Raw genomic sequence first — 22,784 nt, forward strand, 5'->3', positions numbered from 1 at the left:
TACATCTGGCCCATCTGCTTGTCATATTTTCTGCTGAAGGGTTAGAAGTCTCCGGAGCCCGATAGAAAAGTGATATAAGTCACCTCTGGGAACCCTTGGCTCTTCCTATTGGCATCCGAACGTGGGGTTGTCAAGGCTCCTCTTGATTAATATGCTGACATTTCTGTTACTTGTGATAAATCGGTTGTCCTATTCATCAAGCTGTCCTCTATTCATCATCTCTGCAGTGAATTAAATATTATCAGGATATGTCTACTGCTGAAGGTACAAAAAAAAATTCTAATGTTTCCTGAAGCTGCTGAACTTTTTTTCACAGGCTGCATAAAATACATGACAATTTAAGCCTTTATGTTCTTGCTAAGTCATCTTCAATAATTGCAAAAGGTGATAAAGAGATCTACAGGCAGGAAATCGGTTGTGGAGTGGGGAAAACGGCAGAAGAGAAAATGATTTTGCAATCGAATGAAGGCGTTTTATGTGTTTGCAAGAAAAGCAAAGATTTAGTGACAAGAAAAAATCTCTGCCATTTAAATCCCTTTCATCATTTTGTGAAAATGGGAAAAGAAACTATAAATCCTCCTCTAATGTTAGAAAGTTGAAGGTGAAAACAAAACATTCTGAAACTTCACTAAAATAGCTGTAAATGCATTTTCTTTCAACAATATGTTGAACAATACTATTTGTAAATGTTCTGTTAATGTCACCAAATGCAATATTATACACATTGATGTGTGCAGATTTGTATTACTTGGGTACGCCGAGAGTAGGCAATGATGAATGCAGGGGCTTGAATTGTGTTGGCCCTGTTGATCCCCAGTCATATAATATAAGAAACACCATTTGGGGACATGTAAAACTCCTCAGCTTGATTCTTTAGGGACTCCAAAACAAAGATGTTTGAATAAAATAAATTTGTGCTTTGTGCTGTCTAACTTGCAAAAAGACATATATGGTGATGTATTTAAGTCCATTGCATGTTATGCTGTGAGCACAAGTTTGTCCTTGGAAATCACAAAAATCTGTCCTCTGATTATGCAAATAGGCTCATAGATTTTGATTTTGGAGTGGGGGCCCAGACCATTCCTCAGGACACAGTCCTGATAATACAAAAAGCAAAACAAAAAAAACGTCCAAAAGGAAAGAGTAATGTTCGCTCTCTGTATGAACAGTATGAGTCCCCTCGATTATCATCGATCATCGACATGAATAGTCTCCTAAAGGAAAGGTAATTCTCATGAGAACAGAGAAGTCCAGGGTGATGTCAGGTCTACTCCCATCTTCCTACTTTGTCTTTGCGAACTCTAAACCTCATGGTATGGCCAAGTTAATCGAGACAGAAACTAAATTAGCAAGAGAACAGAGATAGAAAGAACACACGGCTGAATGTGCACCAGACAGAATGAGAGTATGGAAAACTGTTCAGCATGTAGGTTACACATAGCTAATGATAATGACTTTTTCATGTGGAATGTTTCTTAACAAAGTACCCAGTCACACACATTCAGGGGGCACATTCATATCTTATTGTGCAAAATGTGAATGAGGCTCTGTTTAGCTAACCTAACACGTCATTTTTGCATTTCTGCTGAGGCTGCAACTTTGCAAGTCAAAGTTCACCTAAGTTAAACTCATGGAAAGATGCAAATTTGCTCTGCTGCCAGAATGAAATGTTTTATTTGTTCCCTTGCTTGTAACGAATGGAAGTAAATGGCAGTCATAAAATCCCAAATGTTACTTTTTTTGCATGTGACTTTTCCTAAAGCAGAGACTGTGGTTCCTGTCTGAAACAGAAGTACAGGATAGTTTAAAGAGAGTTTAAATGTTAACACTGACAGATCTTAGCTGAGTCTGAAAAAAGCTGAGTGTGAGATAAAAGCAGATACCCCAGAGGTCCTCAGATGGCTTTCTAAGCTGTAAGATTGCCTTAGATGGAATTTAGGGAAATGGATTTGTGCCCGCTTGTGAAAACAACAATCAATGTTTAAATGGATTTTCTCTGACTTGTCTTGTTACAACTTATGGGACCCGGTCTACAGGCTTTCCCCTTAGTGATATGTAGAAAGTTGTGTAACTACTGCTTATTTTTAGTCTACTTAGAATTATTCATCATGTAAACAACACAAATCAAGTAACCTACAGTGCAGCACACTGGGAACACAAGATCAATGAAATAACCTTTACTGATGCATTTGGCAGGAACAAGTTCAACAGACAGGTAACAGAGTTCAGGATTTAATATGCAAGAGCTTACAGAGGGGAAAGCAGAAGGCGAGTCAGGAAACTAGTTGGTAGAATCCAAAGATCCACATGGGAAAAAAAGGTAAAACTCACGCTGTAAGGAGAGGTAGACAGAAACCAGGAGACTGAGACAGAATTCCTCAGGGGACAGAAAGATGAAGATACAACAAAAGCTTTCTGGTCAGGGACAAACAGGGTCAGCTGTGCACAGGTGAGGTGAGTTGGCTGGTGAGGTGGGCGTGGCTGGCAGACCGACAGAGTGGATCTGAGGCAAGCTGAGTGCTTAAGTACTAAGTAAAGGAAGGTTAGCAAAACTGTGACAACAACAGAGGAAAATGAAGTTCCATTTATGGTGGGAAACATTTGAAGATAGAGCCAAAAGACAATATTCATAGAGCATAGGAGCATCAGCAATTCTGGTTTTACAGGCATCTCGGCAGTAATACTTTCAAACTTTGCTCTGCATCGGGACCCTCTGGTTTCCAACCATGTCAGTTCAGACTGAGCTACTACCACCCCCAAATTTAAAATGTAAGATTACAAACTCAATGTATATAATGAGGCTGGCTTCATAGTTTTGCATGAGGAAGGTCAAAGTTAGCTGTTGTTTGAAAGTGATACTGTGGGCTGCTTTTCACATGTGATGGCTTCATTGTGAATATCCTTCTCTGAATGACTTCTTTTAGTCCTTGATGCAACATAAATTGATTGATAGGGGGAATTCAAAAATGTTTAGCTGATTGTCTCTGCTTGAATGGTTGATGAAGTTATTTATTTACCACTAATAGAGAAGGCTGTAGTTATGAATCACATACAGTATATACTTTCAAAAATAAAGTTGCCTAGCTGGAAAATGTCCGGTGAGGGTTTTCCAATATAATACAAGCTGACTCCCTGTGTGAAACCCAACTTCAGTTCCATTTCAAACCTTTGGACTATTGTCTGTTACAGACTTGTTTTGACAACCTGCCCCTAAAATTTCCACCCCGACTCTGGCCCCAATTCAGGCTTGCGTCCTTGTTTGAAGCCTGAGACCCTGCCCTTTGCACCCCACCTTAACCATCCCAGAGAGTGAAGCTACATGCTATAGATCTGTATGAGCAGCCTCCGAGCTCTCCTCTGTAGGATTGGCTGCCAGGCTGAGGGCCTCCAGGGCCTGACTCTGGCTTGCAGACCCATCGCTCAGGGTAGCAAGTCCAGTTTAGACACAAAGCCCAAGGGCAAGAACAAGATGTGCCTGCTGTTGCTCTTGATGGATCCCAAGCTCAGGAGTGGCCAGGAAATAGAACAGTTCAAAGGTGAACGCTGTGTTTAGGGCTGATGTTTTGATGCTTGCTGGCAAATTTTTCTCAGGCTTTTACAGAATTGAGCCATGTGCTAGTAAATCCCTTAGCAATTTCAACTGTGAGAGATATATAATAATTTCTTCCCTCTCCCACTTCCTGGCATGGCCTGATTCAAAAAAGGCTGCAAGTTGATCTCACATAAGACCAGCCACACTGCAGCTGTGGTTGTTTGCGGGGGTTGAGGGGCTGTTGAAAGTATATCGATCTCCGAGGCTGAGCTTTTGACCCTTGGGTTGAGCTCCAAACAAACAATGGTGGCTTTTTGATATTCTTAGAATTTCAGCAGCAAGCAGTGTGTGTGTTGTAGTGGACAGGACAGGGCACACTCAATGTGGAATTTGAACACTTGTGCAACTGAGAAATACTGTTTTCACTGTTTCACTGTTCACACTATCTCATGACATTAAAACAGTAAAGATCAGTGATTTATGTCTGCAGCACATACAAATAGAGTATTTACATGGCTGGGTCTATCTCATGGGACGAACCAAACTCTTACCCAAATACAGTATCTTCTTTATTATTCATATCTCACAGAAAATATGATGAAAACAAGCCAGACAACTTTAAATATAATGTCCTTTCTGGGACAAAAACAATGAAACAGTTTACATTCAAAGCCACCAGTGACACAGTGACAGACGGCCAAATGTCAAAGTGCTCATTAAATACGGAGATTAATCTCATAGTGTCAATACAGCGTCTAATTAAACAGCAGCTCATATGGGATTCTCAGCAGTAAACACAATGCTGTTAAAAGAGTATGTCATGTGAGAGAGCTACTGCTGTGATGCTGCGATGCCACCTTGTGGTCGGTAATGTCACCTGAAATCAGAAAGACTTCCTGCTAAATACATCGATTGAACAGAGCATTTTAAAACAAACACCTCACAAAACCTGTCTAATAACTAGTGAACTGTAAGACCAAAGTAGCTGAAAAAGTGTGTTATAAAGGGTTCAACAGGATTATGTGTAAATCTGAAACTAAACACCAGATGACAAAATTATTTCGGCTGCCAGTAAGAAGCACAAAATCATGAAAGTGCTTTGAGGGAAATTAAGCGACACAGATAAAGATGCTACCCGAAGTGTCCCTGCTTGGCACTTTAACGGGAACTGGGCAAATCAGCACGTCTTATTAAGGACGATGCACTGCGAGGGGATCAGAGGTTGATTTGGGGCAGGATGAAGCAGCAGTAGAGCAGGGTCCACAGGACCAAGAGCATTTCCAGCTCTAATGGGGTTATGCCACAAGAGGCCGCTAGAGACTGAAGAGTAGATCCTGCACCTCTGTTGGAAAGTAGAGCAAACAAAAGTGAAAAGTGTTAGACAAACGCAAGGTGTTTCACATTCACATACATAAAGAGAAAGTACATGGTCCCATTACATTTTTAAGGGTACATTTCTGTACTGCTGTTGTGAATGATTAGACCATGTATCCGTCAGCATTAATGCAATCATTGTTTAAGATTAAACAATATATTTGTGGTCTTAAAGGATTTTTTTTTTTTTTTAAACTGTGTGTTTATCTTCTTTCAAAATTAAACTAGAAATCTAGTAATAAAGCAAGAGGCATATCAAGGGGAAGTAACGAGAGAGATCGAGACTGAGTTAAGATCATAAATATCACAAAAAAATGATCATATGTATGGGCACTTGATTTTTACAAGGGGGGAAATATCTAATCGTGAATGACTTAAAGTTATTTGTTCTTTTAAAAAGGGGTATTTTCCTTCACAGTAATGACATGGAAAAATAGCCTAGTGGTCTTGACTGGTTTTGATTTAGGGTTAGGGTCCACCCAGTACAAGAAAAGAAATTTTAATTCCAGGACAGAGACCTTTAAAAAGTGGTACTTGAGACTGGTCTTAAAACTAAGACCACTTTCAAGTACTCCAACACTTCATTCAAGTTATAATGGAGTGAATGTAGATGACTGGAGGCTTTATTAAAGTGGATGGACAATGTGAGAATTAAACCCGATTGACTACAATTTCATGAATGTTTGTGGACTTAGTCATTGCCACACCACACCACCATTTTTACAACCCCTGGGGTTGTTGCTAGTTTACTACACTATTCTGTGAGGTTAGAGATTACATTAGACCTCTATCCTTTGTGAGCTAAGATGCTCATTTGTGGCTCACACTGTCATGTTCTTTATTTGTTGCAGGTAAATTTTGATTTGTGTATTATTTTGTCAAAATGATCAGTTATTTATTTTCTCAAACTCAGATTAGATGCTTTTTTTTAACCTGAATATGAATTCAATTTAAACTGAATCACTAGTTTAAATTTCTCCAGTATATTATACAGCAAGCAAACTAAATCAACCAAGAGTTATGTTGGAACAAACAACATTTTAATTACATAATACTGGAGCTACCTGGCTACGATAGATAGAGATAGCTATATACCATATGTTGCATGACAACATTTTTTGTTTAACCGGCTTCTTTGTCTTTGAGTGGATCAGCTAGCAAAGATGCTAACCCTAACCCTAACCCGTCTTTTCATTGAGGTTTCTTCAATTTGAATCATGAAGTCTTGCTGCATATAAATGTAATACACTTAAGATATAGTTTTAACATGCCACATTTATTATTTATAGCTAGAAATTGTTAGTGGAATAGGAGTGCAATGCTTCTAAACAAGGTTACTTGTATTTGAAGGTTAATGACTAATTAACATCAGTACAAGTTTTTATTACCAAGTACATTTTCATGCAAATTATTTGTCTTGGTGTATTGGTGCGAAAGAAAAAAACAAGGCTAAAATAGTAATATCACAACCTACCTCAATGACTGAGAAGCTGCACTGTCAGCAGGAGTCCAACTGTTATCATCATGATGGACCTTAGCCCCTCCATTCGTGTCATTTCGGGGGTTAGTTTTACCACAATGGTCCGTAATTGTTGCCTTCTTCAAAGACAGTGATCGTCTCTTGACCTGAAGTTCCCTGTCTTTTCCGGCTTTGGTTAAAACTTCTTCAGCATCCATCAAATGTTTAGCTTTGTACTCTTTCTTGTCTTCATCTTGAGACGTCAGATATTCTACTGTCGGGGTCTCCTTGCTGCCGTTGTCTTCTTCTGTGTTAAATTTTGTTGCAGCGGCTCCTTTGACTTCAGGCTGGTCAGCTTTGAAACGTTCTTCTTTGAAAACAGTAGGCTGATATGCCTTCTCGTTGTACTTCACACTATTGACTTCCTCCGTTTCTCTCCTCTCCTTTCTGTCCTTCCTATCTTCAAATATTGTACATTTTTCTTTTTCTTCCCTTGCAAATGTATTTTCACCCACCTGTCCACATTTTTCATGAAACCAAATCTCAGTTGCCTTCCCAACCTCAGAAAGATCTGTTTCCTTTATTCCATCATTCTGAACCTGTGTTTTACTACATCCATGTGTCATCAAAAAAGCACTACGTGACTTGTCCTTCCTCCTGTCTTTGTCACAATATTCACCACGTCCATCACTTTGTCCTTGAACAACTCTGTCCTCTTTGTTTCCCTCTCTGCACTTTCTATCTGTCTCGGACTGCATGGCTAACACTGTTCCATTGTTTGCAATCTCTTTGGCACGTCTGTCATTTTTGTCCCAATCAAACTCCCTTTGAGCCTCGGACTTATCCAAGTCAAGGCTTTTCTGTTTGTGAAGGACTTCTTGATCTTTACATCCATTGGCTTCTGGATTCTCATGTACTTGCAGAGGTTTGGACTCTTTTCTTAGCTGTCCGTTCAGGAACATTTCTTCTGCAGTTTCCTCTTCAGCCCTTGGTACTTTCTTTTTCAGCCGATTATGTGGTTGAAAGTCCTCTTTATTCAGTTCCAGGATGTAGCTGTAGGCTTCCTCCTCATCTGAATCCAATGCTGACAAGTTGTAGAATCCTTCCCCAGAGCTCAGAGAAAAGTGACTTTCATCTGCCTTTTGGCCTCCAGATGCTTCCTCCATCCATGATCGGATCTCCTGGCTGACAACGCCTGCATCTAGTGGACTGGGTGGCTTCAAAACACTTCGATAGTCGCTTCTCTTTTTGGTCAAAGCTGAGGTTTCAGGACTACCTGCTGCTTGTTCAGTGATGTTTTGGCTGTGGCAGGCGGAAAAGATGACACCATAAGTGGAGGAGAAGTCAGGAGTAACTGTTCGGTTTGTGTGAAGTGAGGTGGACTGGGTGCTCCCTGAAGGTCTTCTGGCCCATCGTTTCCACAGCTGCTGCTCGTTGCTCCTCTCAAAGCTTTTGAGCAAAGCTTTGGCTTCTGGCTCATCTGCATTGATCTCTCCAAAAGAGACAGACTCAAGAGATCCAAAATGTGGAATCGCAGGAAGTTCAACATCTGATGCATTGTTCTGTAACAAAGGGTTCATGACTTTTGAAAACATCAGTGTAAAAAATGTAAGTATATTTGAGGTCATCCAGTGTTTCTGAAATAAATGTGAAAATATAAAAAAGAAAATGATTTGGGATTTTGGCAAATTATCTCAGACATGTCAGACATGTTTGATACTGCTCTCATAGTGTTTCAAACAGCCAGCAGGTTGCTAGCCAAGCTTAGTATAACAACTGGAAGACAGCGTGTCTGGCTGTGTCCAAAGGGAACAAAATCTGTACACTAGAAATTACTTCATTAATATTAAAATCTCTTTGCTTTATCGGTACAAAGTCAATTCAACTAACTAACCAAACAAGCTAATTTTCCTGCTCATAATGCTACTGCAAAAACCTCTAAAGTTTGTGTATTTATATAATTTCTAGTCAAAATCTAAATACACTCCTTATAAGCCATATTCATCATTTTATTTCAAGATATAAAAAAATTAGGCCTTCATTTTTGTAATGACAAAAATATCTGCCATTGGAACCAGTATATTTTACTTGTTATTTATTTATGATAAATACATCTCTTTTTATGACAATCTGCAAGTAAAATGTGCTCATTCCATTGGCAGATAACAAACAATTTAGGCCTTGTTTTTTGCTTTTAATATCGTGAATAAAAAGGTCATATGAAGGTCATCCTGTCATATGAGATTTTGTGTTATTATTTTTTATCATATGAAAGTGTTCTCCTTATCTCATAAATAAATTTAAAAAAACAAACACGTAAAGTGATTTAAGCCATACTAACCTCCTCTTTGTCTGAACAATGCACCAGAAACATGGACACATAGGTGATGATGGACTTCTCGTCAGGTGATGAGCACAGCACATCTGCAGATAGATTGTTTTACTTATTAAACGTACATTCAGAGGTAATCAAGGTGACAGTCCTTTTGTAAAAGGACTAGTTTAAGTGTCATGGGTACCTTAAGATACTGAAAACATTGTCAATACAGTGATGTACATCCATGATTACATGATGGGTAGTATCATTACAGAGTAGTGGATCCTCCATTAACTTCTCAGAGTAGGGGCAGTGGAAGAACTGTTTAATTGATGGTGAATAGATATTGGCCTTGGAAATGGATCAATGTTAGCCACTTTAGTATTCAGTGAGTGTTTACCTTCAAGCTCCAGCACAGGTGGTATATCCAGACTGTGATGGGCTATATTGAAAGCCAATTGAATGTTTTCTCTTGGCTCTCTAGTCAGACTCTCCCTCAGGTCAACCAAGGCTGGGTTTATTGACTTGATCAGTGCGAGGAACGCCAGCCCACTCCTCCAACTCTTCCCAAAATTAAGCACCTCCACCCCAAAACTGAAATTACACAATAGAAGAAAAAAAGCAGTCTCACACCTTTTGCCTCAACACTGTAGTCACATGTTTGTGGTTTTGCAAAGCTTGGTTCACAAAACAGTCTTGGTAAGAGATATGTAACTTTTTTTTATACTCGCCTAAATGTGCATCCTTGGACCCACTGCAGGAGAGTCTTTAATGCTTTCCCTTGATACTTTGGCTTTCTGGCGGCTTTTCTGCCTTTGCTTGGTATGGGACTGCAGGAATGGCTGCTAAAGTCCCTCGGCATAGGTGAGAGGTCATTGGAGGAAGGCTGACCGCTCATTGATAAGGAAGAGAGGCTTGAAGACAAACGCCTCTGAAGGCCTCCTGTGACCTCCTTCACCTGTTTAAGAGTAGAACAGCAGGTCGTTGACAAAGACAACATCCCAGGCAAGTGAAATTATCCATCCAGAAGTTGGATTGATTAATAATATTAATTTAAAAGACCTGCCTGGAAATGCAGGATAATGTTCCAGACAAGGCTCAGAACAACAGAAGGGACGCCATCAGCAATCCTTGACGCATCTATGTCAAGCAGCTTCACCTGTAGGGAGGACACCAAATCAGAAATATTGTTTTTACAGATATAAATGTCAAACATCACTAAACAAGATCACTGTGTTCAATTAAAGTAAACACACTCACATGTCTGTCATCCAGGAAAGCCAAGGCTTTGGAAATGTTATTCAGTCTGAAAATGGGGTGAGAGGAGGACCTGAACCTGTAGAGCTTATCAGAAAAAAATGTAATTAGGTGAAGTGTTTAACATTTGCGGAAGACACTCGAAAGTTCATGCCACGCTTATGTACGACAAATATGACACTACAGACATGAACCAGTTCGCTTTGACAAGCATTCTGGCTATAGAACTGAGAAAACCTATTTAGCTCTGTCCAAAAATGCTTCAAAACAAACTTATAGGTCCTGATAGGTGGATTTTGTTCCTTTAATCTTTGCCAGATTCATCATATTCACATGGTCCTTCTCTTGATGGAAAGCTCAAACACTGGTATCCTACATTGCTGTGTTTCAGGATGGAAATGAAAACATTGTGATTCTAATGCTTCCCTATTGATATGAAAAACTAACAACACACTGTGTAGTCAAATACGGAGTTGCATTTGGCCATAAAAAAAACACATTTCCCAATAAGAGATCAATACTTTTAATCTTATCGTATTACACAGTATCTTATCTTAATTTAAGGAAAGCAACATATTGTATAAACCATTATCACAGATGACGGCAAACATTAGCATTTAATATATTTCTTCATCAGTCAATCATTACTTGTATAGCACCAGCTTTACAAAAAGCAGGTAAAAGACCTTGCTCTTTGTTATATTACACAGACATTTTTACCTCAGTGTGTTTAAATGCTTACAAAACTTGGTGGTGCACATCACCAACTGAATTTAAAAAAACCATGTTGCTCGGAATACGATCCCATCTATTACTCTGTTATCATTTCCTGATCAGAAGAAAAGGGGTTTAATGCAGGAAGACTGGTTATTTTTAATCTTTCTTCATTCATTTTAGCAGCTCCCTCTCTACCACTTCTCCGTCTCCCTGCTCTGGTGATCAGTTATTTGGGCCTAAATCATTAAGTAACAATCCAACTCGATTCTGCTACAACCTCTCTCAACCAATCATCCTGCCACGGTCAAATTTCCAAACCTGTTCTGTGTCTTCCACAGTCAGTTTGTCTTTTCAATGCAATCTCTCTGCCCATTACAGCTCAGCAGAGTTTAGACACAGCCTCAGAAACCCACTCCTCATCATATCCTGCTACCACTACCACCACCAGAGTTCAAACTCAATGCCGGGGTATCCTCTCATGCTGTCAGCCAAGCTACCCGTCTGAAGTCATCATGATGGAGTCTCATCGCATTACATATTTATCTTTTCCTAAAGTGTTAAAATAAATAACTATAAACTATTACTTGAGCCTCTCCTGATTGAAATGACAATTTAAAGATGTTCTATTTCTATACAACTTTTAAACCTCACAGCAGTACTTTCATTTTAACAGTTTTCCACCATGAGTCTCACGTGAGAGGGAAACAACAATGTCAAAATGGCAAATAGATGTTTACTACCTGCTTCTTCTAGGTTCATGTCTGCTTTACAACAGTCTTAAACACATGTTTTAGACGGATTTGTTTCATTTAAAGGACACAGGGTAAAACAAATTAATGTGATCATATTTTCTTCTCCTTGATGAACACATTGTTCCTTGATAAAGCATGACTCTTACTAGTTTGCATCCAGACAGCTCCTCCAGCAGAGCCATCAGTATCCTGCCATCCTGAATGTCGGTGAACAGGTCGTGCACTTCAACTGGAGGATCACGCTGGAAATCAAAATGATGTGAACTCTACTGCTTCATATAGAATAATGAAGTTATAGTATAACTGCTTTGTTTCATGACTTACTCTCTGCAGCAAAACATTCATCCACCTGGTGAAGGTTCTCCTTTGCACTGCTTTCCTGTCATCTTCTGGGAAAAAAAAACAAAAAAACACTTGGCACAGAGCATAGTGTTGTTTTGTCCAGTTTCAAACTAAGACATCTGAGAACACCAAACCAGTCTTTGAACCCCCTTTATGTCGATTATTTCATCACACATTCTTTTAGACACTAATCATCAAGTGAGACGACTGGGTGTGATTGGTCAACAGGATGCAGTAATGCAATAATGCTAACCTTGAAATAACATGGACAGATTCATGTAAGGGTGGTCTTTTTAAATAGTATTTTTAATTTTGTAAGCGTATCATTACACAACTTATCATGATTACAAGGTCGATTAATAATCACAATAAACTCTAAAACAGATCTTCTATTACAGTTTTACCTTGGGGCTGCTGAACATGGTCTTCGCTGAACTCTCCCATTGATTTCTCGTGTGAATCCCCATCTGCCTGGTCCTTCATTCTCATTTCCAAGTCAGTCACACTTCCTTTTCATGATCCGTTGACGAGATGAAATACGAGAACAACTCTGAATGTAAGGCCTGTGTTGCCATTGGAGGTGTTCATTGGTTTCCTCACAGCATACAAGTGAAGAAGTAGAAGTAGTAGACAGAGTGAGGCAGTGCGTCCTGTCTGAACATGCTCACACCTCCTTCCAAGATGTTGATCAACTCTGATCATCCACTCCCCTGAGACATCTCGACCTGAATCCATTCGACGCACGCTGTGGTTTATAAACCTTTTCTTTGACCTATCAAGTTGTTCATTATTAGATTAAATCAGCTGCGAGGACTCTTTCCTGTCTTTTTTTTTTTTTTGTCCCTTCAGATGACTGTAATAAATCTTTCTGACTCGTGGCAGAGTGCTTCACTGACAGAGAGGCATGTTAGCTCAGAGTTACAGGAAGGGAGTGAGTAGTCGGCAGGAATGAACAGATGTTGCCAAATTTTTGTCTGTGCTTATCTTTATTATATTTACACATAACTTTTTTTATTCCCATATATAGGTCTGATCACAAAACTGTTGTCATCATCATGGAGCTCCTGTCTCTCTCTCTGGTGCATTCACATCACATTACTGCATGTCACTGTCCATAAATCTCCATAAGTTAATAACCTTGTAATGTTCCTGGGTGCTCTTGAACTCCTCTGGATCGTTGATGGGGGTCTGCTGATCGTATTTCTGACTCTTAAAGGAAGTTTTTCCTTTCCACTTTAACTCAGCTAAATGTTGCTTTGTGCTCTTCGTAGATTCATGTTGGATAACACAGAGTAAAGCCTTTTACCAGCTCTTTGTAAAGTGTCTTTAGTATGGGTGGGAGTTGATTTAAAAAAAAAAAAATCTAATTAACTCAGGGCTTTCTAATTAATTAATCACATTTTAAGTGCATCACAATATTTGCCCGAAAAAGCATAATTTTTCAATCTAAATGGATTTTAGTGGATGAATAAACACAATGCATCCAGTTTTACTTGTTTCTCAGTTTCATAAAGCTGATCGTGTTTGAAATAGTTTTTCAGCACAGCAGTTGGAAAGTTGGATCACACGTTGCTGTCTGTAGCACATCTTCTAACCCCTTTTCTTCTACCACTAATAGTGGTCTACAGTCCAGAGCAATTAATTTAGCGAGTGAATTTATCAGACGTTGAATTACTAATGTTGGTCCTGAAGACAGTCATATGGTCGAGTTTGGGCTGCAAACGCTTCTTGTTTGTACTTCTTTTTGCTGTGGTGCTAGCGCGCACAATGACAAACACTTCCACGCTGTTTATGAGGCAAACTGTGATTAAATGCATTAAAAAAATGTATGCGTTAATTTTTTGAAATTAATTAATCGTAATTAACATGTTAAAGTCCCATACCTAGACTTTACATTACCTGGACTTTACATTTATTTTTGGACTTTAAAATTATTTTCTTCCATGCACCCTTTGAACATTTTGTACTTTTTTATTGTTCTTGAAACTTGACTTTTTTTTTTTTATTCTACTTTATATATTGGTAATTGCTTCTCCTGTTTAATTTCGTTTCAGCCTTGTTTTTTCTTTCGCTCCAATACACCAAGACAAATTCCTTGTATATGTACTTGGCAATAAAAACAGATTCTGATCTTATGTGAAAATGCAAAGAATTTTACTTTTAAAAGCTCTTTGCCTCTAGAATAGTGTAAACGATGGAGAAAAAAGGAACATATTTTACATACTAGGACCAACTTGGTTTTCTGGAAACCACATAAGTAAACCACTGTAACAAACAACCACCAAAGCAAAATCACATCTTTTCTCCTTCTTTGTAGAGATTTAGTTTTACAAATATTAAACCCTGCCTGTATGTGACTCCCATTCTTTCTGGTGTATATAGGGTTTGCTGTTATATAGTGATGCTTTTTGATAGGAGAGCTAAGCCTCTGATGATATGATAAAACATACAGAGACATGCTTTGACTGATTTATGATTACATTGTCAGTAGCCTTTGTTATTGTGACAACGCATGACATGAAAAGTTGCTCTGAAATGAGTCTCTTTGTGACACACAACAGCAGGCGTGTCCAACTCCAGTCCTCCCGGGCCAGATACCGGAGACTTTTAGACGTCTCCCTGCTCCAACACACCTGCTTTACACCAATGTGTTGTCATCAAGCTCTGCAAAAGCCTGATAACAGGTCGCTCATTGGATTCAGCTGCGTTGGAGCAGGGAGACATCTGACAGTCTGAGGAAGCCGGTCCACCAGGACTGGAGTTTGACACTCGTGCACTAAAACAAACAGACTGTCAGCAATCAGATACCCCATTTTCTGGACAGTTATGTTTAATACCCATATCGGCAGCTGTCGAGTAGAGTTCAGACTGGAAATCACTTTGACATCACTTTCTGCTTTCACAAGTACGCAAAACCCCTGAAATCTATGAGTGAGCTGAAATGGGAATTTGAGATAAGCCAATAAGACAAAGCAGCAGGAAATAAGGAAAAAATCCTAATTGAGCAGCAGGGTGTGCTTGATTTAAATATCCTGCAACAGGAACATGATCAGAGATGGTACGGCCAGTATGTTCTACACTTTGAACATGCTTTCAATATGCAGAATATTTGTGGGCTCCTCCAGCACATTTATTTCAAAAGATATATATTTTTTATAATTAACTTTATATGATCCGTCTGTTTCTTTCATTGGTTTGTTTTGTTTTTTAAGTGCAATAAAATATTTAAGAGCAAAAAAAAGGTTACCATATTCAGTGTGGCACAGTCAAGTTGTCCCTCGTGTCAATTTAATTCCCAAAAATATGAAGAAAGTCTAGAGGTTTCTGAAAAATGCACTTTATTTCTGCATGTAAAGAAAATGTGACAGCTGAAAGTGTCTGACAGGAAATCTCTCCTGTGGCAAACAATATCGTGCTGTCGAGTACTTTTCTCTACCTGCCTCAAGAAAGGTGAAGGACACAGGACGAGCCCATCACCTCCGTGGAAAGCAGGACTGTGTCCAAGGAACATCGCACGTGAAACTCCTGAACCTCTAGAAGTCACGCCTTTTCATTCTTTGAGATACTTTCTGCATCCTTGTTGAACTCACAAGCAATAACTGTTGCAAGGAGCAACTTCACAAGGCTGCAACAGTTAGATCATTCATACAGACATGCACTCCTCAACACATGACATCAAAAAACAAACATCCTCATTTACTCATATCATACATGTGAATTAACTTCAAAACAAACAAGTGCACATGGTTCAATCAAAAAAAAAATTTTTATTATGTTTTAATTCAAAGCATAGAGAAAATTTCAGTAAAATGTAGAAAATTTCCAAACAAATTTAATATCAGAAATCATAGTAAAGAATGAGGCAAACTCTCAAACAGCTCCTGAAGACAACAGCACAGCTGGCCTGATGTTTACACATGGAAACCACATACACACATCAGTCTCACAAATCTAAGAAAAATAGGCATCTCAGCATCTTTGTTGCTTTCCCAAACTGCAGTTTGACTTCAGTATGCTTAAAATGGTCCAGCGAGTCTCCTGCCTGTCAAACAGGCAGACCATCAGCATGTTCTGTTTCTTTAGTAGTCCTGCAGAAGGCTGATGGTCTGGTACTGGGCTCTTCAACTGGTCCCCAATAGTTTGGCCTCCTCTGGTTGTTAAGGTTATTGTGTGCACCTCCTCATGGCCTTATAACCATGCACACACAGTGTAAGAACGAGCAGTGTCCTGACTCTGCAGTGGGTGTATATTTATTATTATTTTTACAGTCTATGGGTGTAGATCAGCCTGCAGAGGACAGATGTTATTTCCTCCCCATGATGAAGCTTGGAGCCTCGGCATCATCTTCAGCCTCTCTCTCCTTATCTCCCTCCTCCTCATCGCTGCTCTCCGAGCTTTTGGTGGCCTCGTCTTCAGTCTTGTTTTTGGCCTCCAGTTTGGCCATCTTGGCCATCAGCTTCTTCTGCTTCAGCTTGTCCCGCTTCTTCCTGCGCTTGGCGGTCCTCTCGTCGGCCGCCTGTTTGTTCAGCTCCACCTTATCCAGGTACTCCACGTCCTCGTTCACCTTCTCCGACATCTTGTCCAGAAAGTCCTGCCTTTGGTACTCTCTGCGGCGGAGGTGCCGGTAGACGTGAAACTCGCCGCTGCCCGCCCCGGCGCTGGAGCCCATCACGTCCCGGACGAACTCCGGGGGGGCCCGCGGGTTCCACTCCTTAGGCCGGTCCGGGATGGGAGCTAGCTTGTCCGGGTTCCGCATCAACCTCTCCAACCTCAGACGCTGCTCCTCCGCAGGAGTTTTGGCTATTATCAGAGGCTGAGCCTCTTTCCCTCCTGTTTTCTTCGGCTTGTTGTTCCTCTGTTCGTGCGCCGCCATCTTTCAAACTATCGCTGTTGGTCCTTTTCCTGTTTGCAAAGGTCGCCCCGGAAGTACTTAAGGGCTTTTGTAACCAGCGATTAATGTTTATATTTTTGGTTTAACGTTCTTGTGGTTGCTTTTCCCAACACCTGGACAAATGCGACAGGGACATTTGCGACAATATTATTTTTATTTTCACGAAGTCGTCACTGTTTCTTTATTAACCGTTGTAATTGACGTACAGCTGTACCAATAGCATTCACTTTGAGACTTGCGTTAGCCAATCACCTTTCAAGTCCCGCCTCTCCTCGCCAAGTGTGTTGACGCACTACATTCACTCTCCCTCGTACAGTGCCGGCTGGTCACTTTCTGCCACATTTCTCCTCCTCGTTTAAAGGTAACACAGACCAAAGACTATGAATACTTTAATTAAAGTCACTGCCAGGTGTCTGCGTTCCGGGACGCACGCCTACCTGCCCAGACAAGCCGACGGACGAGCCTGGTCGGCCCCGACCCGGTTCCTGTGTGCGTCGGCGGACCTCACGAAAGACCTTGGTGAGATGGTGAAGAAGGACAAAGTGGTGGTGTTTATGAAGGGGACGCCGGCTCAGCCCATGTGTGGTTTCAGTAATGCAGTGGTCCAAATCCTTCGGATGCATGGGGTAGACGAGTACGCTGCGTACAACGTGCTGGAGGACCAGGACCTGAGACAAGGTCAGTGAACTCAGGTGAACTGTGTTTGGGACAACACTGCAACAAGTTGTCACCTGTCAGATAAACTCTGTTCGTCTGTATGTTTCGTCTTGCCTTCTTCAAAATGGACCATGAAAATGTCACGAGACAGTTTGCTTGTGTGATTATTACTCTTAGCTGTCCTTGTTTTTTCACAAGCTGTTTCTTTCAGTACATTCACACCTGGATTATATCTGACTCTCCTGTCAACGACCATCTCAACCACTTCTGGGGTCTCCTGAGTGTTTTGTGTTTATCAGTGCTGTGCAGCAGGACCACAGGGTGTGGTGCTCCACTAACACATGACACCGTCAGTATCTGACATTTACTGCTACTATAGCTTCAAGTCTCCTGTGTTTTTGTGTTCCCATGATGGTGGCACATAGGTTAAGGAACAAGGAAGTTTTTTTGTGTTTTTTTTGTTGAAAAAACGTCATCAGGGCCCTTTGGTGAGGTTTTGTCACTTGAGGTATGAAACAGAAGATTAACGCCGAGTCATGGTATGTGGAAGAGCAGCAACTCAGTTTCAACAACAAAAAAAACACCCAAACTCATACACAACACGTCAGATCATCGGCTAAAAGAGGAGCACAGACGTCGTTTGGATTCAAGACTTCAACAAGGCTTTAAAAACACTCAGGGTAACTTCATTTTATGAGGAAATGATTCTCATAGAGATAAAAGATTTCTTTTTTTTAAGAGAGTCTGAGCCAAGACAGCGGCATGAACGTTTCAGACAAAGAGCAAAGTCAGACAATGAACAAATATTACATCAGAAGCTTTAAGCAGAGAAACACAAACATGCCAAATGATCCTTTATCTTGCTTTTTAAAGTGAACCTAGGCGACTAAACCCTCTGGTGTAAGATGACGCTGCGGCAAACACACTGACGCACATGAGTCCTTGAGATGGAAGGCTGCGGCTGCTGACAGCTTGAGGAGTCAGCAGAGAACAGGAAAGAGAAGGCAGTTCATGTAGTACAACCTCTTACCTTCGTTTAAAGTCAGACTGAAAGGTGTTCTGAGTGAACTGTGCAGAAACAAACAAAGCTCGTTCAGAATCAGTCCTCGAGGGGATTTGTAAATAAAGACGTACAGATGATGTACGAGCCCACGTGTACTTAAAGCAGTTAATTCAACTGCTTTAAGTACATGTGGAAGTGCAACGATGAGGAAGAAAACCACAGCTTGTTATCAGCCTCAGTGCCCCATGATGCACTGTGTCTAGCATATGAGGACTTGTGTACAGAACAAAGCCATGAACAAGGACGGGTAAAAAAGTGTATTTTTGAAATAAAAGCAGAGACTAGTGAAGTACGTCTGAAAGAGTTGTTTATACATCCACTCAATAATTGAAAAACAAGAAGTGCTGTAGTAAAGATTAAAGATGTGCCAATATTAGACATTTACTGGCTTACATCCAAACAGGAAGCAGCAGCAGGTCAGGTTTTTCAAATTAAATCTTTTAAACCTGGGAGTAGAAGAGAGAAGGAGCTGTTCCATCTCGTCTGAACGTCGCCATGGAGACGATTTGTGGCCGCCTCCTGCAGTTGAGTCTGACTGTTTGAAGTGCCCGATGATCCGTGACGTGGCTCAGTCTGATATCCAGTACTTAAAATGACATCGACATGGGACCCGACATTACATCGGGTCTGCCCCGTCTCTGAACAAATCCCTGTTGTTCAGATGAGAGCAAGAACAGAGGCTGCTAACAGAACGTTCTCCTGTCAGTGTGCAGTGTCTTGTTTTTACACCTATTTTTTCATTTGAAGTGAAAACGGCACCCTTATTCACGTTATACGTTCCTCTCATACATTAATGTTAAGGAAAGTTATAAACAGGCCAACAGTCTATCAGTGAGTTGTACAAACACATTGACTATATCAACACATGATTCAATGTGTTTATAAGTCGTACTTATGTGAGTTTCCTCAGAGACTGAACAGTCTGGATAAACACTCTGAGCTCTGTGTCTCAGCTGATGCAGAATCCTCATTTCCTCTGTTTACATCATGCTAAGTACTGTTAGTAAGGGGGGAGGGGGGGGGAGATGAACAGATATTAAAAGTTCACTGATAACTAGCGGGGATATCCACATGTATGAGATCATACCATCACTCTCTGGTCTGGAGGATCACAGCATGTTGGGATTAGAGTAAGTGTTTGTGTGGTATAATCCCATGGAATTATTGATTTTAATAAGAGCCTGACCGATTTCTCCGCTTGCCAATAATATCGGCCGATAATATTATATCCAGTGACAATCCGTTTTGGCTAATTTTATCTCGGTTATGTGCTGATTACTGGACTTATTAACCAGTCAAATAATATTTAATATTACTGTATGAGACTAGCGGTTCTGTTTCTGATGTCACCAGCAGAGGGCGCTACATGGATTACAACAAGTATCACTCACCAGCGTGTGAAGCAGTGATGCAGGTACATGTGCAGTTACTTCTCAGTGACGTGATCATTCTGTCTTTATTCAACTGTATATCTTTTCCTAGTGTTTGATTACTACATTTGATAGATCAAGGCACGACATTCATGTCTATATTGATCTCCACGAGGGATGTAACGATTCATTTAACTCACCATACGATTCTCTCATGGTTTATTTTACAAAATGAGACTGAAGACAAATGATGAGTGAAACAGATTCCTTTATGGGCTGCTAACCTGCTGATGGTCAATGTGGTTTTAATGGGGTTTTTTTCTCAACAAGGGGAGGTGATTGGAGCTTCTCATTGTGCTGTGGATGAAACGCTGCATCATGTTGGTTGTGCTGTTTGTGTGGTTCCCTGTCTTCTAATATCTGCACACAGTTTTTTTTATCTCATCTGTTACCTCCTCACCTCTTTTGTTTTCTGTCTCGGGGAGGCCAAATTGAGTCCAGCCCTCTCGCTCACAGACGGTGGTGCGTCCTCAACTTTTAAACTCTTGCTCTACAGCTGCTGATGCTCGCCATGTTATTTTCTTTCTTCTTTCAGAGTACCGATGTGACGCCTTCAAATGGATTTATCACAGTTTTAGCATGAATCGTCACATGCATAACCTCTACAGATTGAACATAGAAAGATATCGGCATCACAGTTTTGGGTCACATACGTGCCTATTTAAATTTCTTTAGTTGTCTTTGCCACTGACAGTGTGTGATATTGTCTTCAGTTACACTTTGATGTGAATGGATCTGATTTAATATTTAGTGAGGATCTCTTACCGCTGCAGTCCTTTGCACTCCTCTTGTGATCTTCTGAGCGTGACACCTGATCCTGTCCGGTTTGAGTGTATTTACGACTCTGACATAAATGCCTTTCGCCTTCCACAGGAGTCAAGGACTTCTCCAACTGGCCCACGATCCCCCAGGTATACTTCAACGGAGAGTTTGTTGGCGGCTGTGACATCCTGCTCCAGATGCACCAGAATGGAGACCTGGTGGAGGAGCTCCAGAAGCTGGGCATCAGCTCTGCACTGCTTAACGCTGAGAAAGAATCCAAGTAGAGGAAGAGGATAAAGTCCAAACCACTGACGAGACAGAGGACCCACATGTATCAGGTTAAATCCCCCCCCCCCCTCAGATGATCCCAGTAAAATCAACTCTTAAGGTAGTCAGGGCAAAACGGACTCACCCCTCGGGCAAACACGGCACGGCAAGAGTGCAGGTGAAAGCTCCAACAAGCAGCAGCTGCATCATGGTTGAAACGTCACAACAGCGCTGCACTGCTTTACTTTGCAGCACGGACTCTAGAGGAAAATATCTGACAGTGTCTGCACAGAGATCCAAAATCTTTCTTACCCGACTCATATCAAGGTGTCACGTCTTCTCTTTACATCTGCAAACAGCATGGTTTTTCTATTTTGGGGATACAGATGCAAGTTGCTAAAAACAAGCCTGGCATATAGCGTCTAAGAAGATATCACTAAGCTAACAACATTTATCAAACACATTCTGTGTCGGTCATTTCAGCCTCCGTTAGCTGCTGCTTTCTATCTGTGCTGTCTTCTCTCTTCGCCGGGTTTCATCATCCTCAACATCCTTCACACAACACGCAGTCACTTTGATCAGTTTCATACATCATTTACTGACTAAAACCAGCTTTCATTTCCTTTTTAGTGACACTTGCAGGACTCTGATTTTTACACTCCTCCTCTAGCATTAGAAAAGGGTTTTCATATTGTTCCACTTTTCATCTGATTCCTGCTCGCTCTAATCACTATAGTTACAGTTTGAAATGCTCCAGAGATGATCATCCAACTGTCAGCACTGTTAGTGAACTTATTCACATAGAAGGCTGAACTTCTACTGCCAAACGGAGACCTTAAAGGTCTCCTCTCTGGGTTTTTGATTAGGTAACACTGTCATGGTTCCTTCCTAACAGTCCTGCTACATCTCCTGGTCACCCTTCTCTCTCTCTCTCTCTCTCTCTCTCTCTCTCTCTCTCTCTCTCTCTCTCTCTCTCTCTCTCTCTCTCTCTCTCTCTCTCTCTCTCTCTCTCTCTCTCTCTCTCTCTCTCTCTCTCTCTCTCTCTCTCTCTCTCTCTCTCTCTCTCTCTCTCTCTCTCTCGCTGTGTGAGACCAAATGAGCCTCAGGATGTGAACATGTGTCCTCATACTAGAAACTCAAATGCACTGCCTGTGACTTTAAGCAGAGGGGATAATACTGCTGTTTGTACATTAAAGCTCACATGTGGTCTATCCAACAAAGAGTTAGTGGTTTTGGACTGTTGCGTCTCTCTGCTCGCTTCTCAGTCATCCAGCTCAGGTCAGGATTTGAAGCTTGATCCGGAGCCAACTGGACTTAGTTTTCAACTGAGTCCAGTTGTCTTTGGATCAGGCTTTGAATTGACAGACCTGATGAAACACATTAGCAGTGTCCCTTATTTTTCTCTCCCTGTCACAAACCCATACGAAGTGTGTCCTCGTGATTTTGTCTTCACTCGCTGAAACGCAACAAACTCACCTTGTTACCTCTCTCTCTCAAGACGACTGATTTGCAGCGAATCTGGACAAACAGACTAGCAGTAATTTTTCATGTTTGTTGCGTCCGTCTCAGTCTCTCTGAATTGGTTCTTGATTTGTCCGTTTTTGTAGGTCGAGGAGCGTTTTCTGTTTTTGAAGTTTCTCAATGAGCCTCAGTGACTTTGATGTTTCTGAATCCTAGGTTTTCTTCCTGCTGCACACAGCTGTATTATGAAAGCAATGATCATGTAGTACACTGTAAAGTATTGTACATTGAAAGCATATTATTAGCCACATGTAAACCCTGCACCAATTAAATATTTTGTGACACAAGCTGGATGTTATTTTTCTTCTTCTGTTGCTATGGCAATCACGACTGAGCTCAGCCAACAGTACAATGTATCGTGATGTATTCGTGATCACAGAATGACAGGAATTCTTGATTCACTGTAAGCAGGGATCAGATCACTGGACATTCAGTTTGTTTGC

The 22,784-nt window shown here is 40.8% G+C and overlaps 3 protein-coding genes and 1 long non-coding RNA gene across 4 annotated transcripts in view; 2 read left to right on the forward strand and 2 right to left on the reverse strand.

The window, feature by feature from the left end:
* LOC306830190 overlaps window positions 1-22,784 on the forward strand; it is a 332,171-nt gene that overhangs the window by 128,813 nt on the left and 180,574 nt on the right. The gene's annotated exons all lie outside the window — the stretch shown is intronic.
* On the reverse strand, window positions 4,084-13,098 carry clmnb (calmin b). The gene is made up of 10 exons (XM_079353100.1): window positions 12,155-13,098; window positions 11,733-11,797; window positions 11,555-11,650; window positions 9,943-10,026; window positions 9,749-9,841; window positions 9,414-9,640; window positions 9,083-9,276; window positions 8,707-8,789; window positions 6,381-7,927; window positions 4,084-4,874 (listed from the first exon to the last, which is right to left on the reverse strand). Exons 1-10 carry the CDS (start codon window positions 12,237-12,239, stop codon window positions 4,748-4,750), a joined length of 2,601 nt encoding a protein of 866 aa, XP_079209226.1. The 5' UTR covers window positions 12,240-13,098; the 3' UTR covers window positions 4,084-4,747.
* Window positions 15,072-16,762, reverse strand: prkrip1 (PRKR interacting protein 1). The gene has a single exon (XM_079354980.1). It carries the CDS (start codon window positions 16,621-16,623, stop codon window positions 16,054-16,056), a length of 570 nt encoding a protein of 189 aa, XP_079211106.1. The 5' UTR covers window positions 16,624-16,762; the 3' UTR covers window positions 15,072-16,053.
* Window positions 16,864-22,628, forward strand: glrx5 (glutaredoxin 5 homolog). The gene is made up of 2 exons (XM_079354994.1): window positions 16,864-17,319; window positions 20,665-22,628. Exons 1-2 carry the CDS (start codon window positions 17,022-17,024, stop codon window positions 20,835-20,837), a joined length of 471 nt encoding a protein of 156 aa, XP_079211120.1. The 5' UTR covers window positions 16,864-17,021; the 3' UTR covers window positions 20,838-22,628.

Source organism: Symphodus melops (assembly GCF_947650265.1).
Source record: "Symphodus melops genome assembly, chromosome: 1".
Taxonomy (NCBI): Eukaryota; Metazoa; Chordata; class Actinopteri; order Labriformes; family Labridae; genus Symphodus; species Symphodus melops.

Coding starts and splice junctions, on each gene's coding strand:
- clmnb (XM_079353100.1), bottom strand. CDS start 12,239: ATGAGAATGAAGGACCAGGCAGATGGGGATTCACACGAGAAATCAATG. Junction 11,798..12,154: donor CCATGTTCAGCAGCCCCAAG/GTAAAACTGTAA, acceptor TTTTTTTCCCAG/AAGATGACAGGAAAGCAGTG. Junction 4,875..6,380: donor GCAGCTTCTCAGTCATTGAG/GTAGGTTGTGAT, acceptor ACTTTCCAACAG/AGGTGCAGGATCTACTCTTC.
- prkrip1 (XM_079354980.1), bottom strand. CDS start 16,623: ATGGCGGCGCACGAACAGAGGAACAACAAGCCGAAGAAAACAGGAGGG.
- glrx5 (XM_079354994.1), top strand. CDS start 17,022: ATGAATACTTTAATTAAAGTCACTGCCAGGTGTCTGCGTTCCGGGACG. Junction 17,320..20,664: donor GGACCAGGACCTGAGACAAG/GTCAGTGAACTC, acceptor CGCCTTCCACAG/GAGTCAAGGACTTCTCCAAC.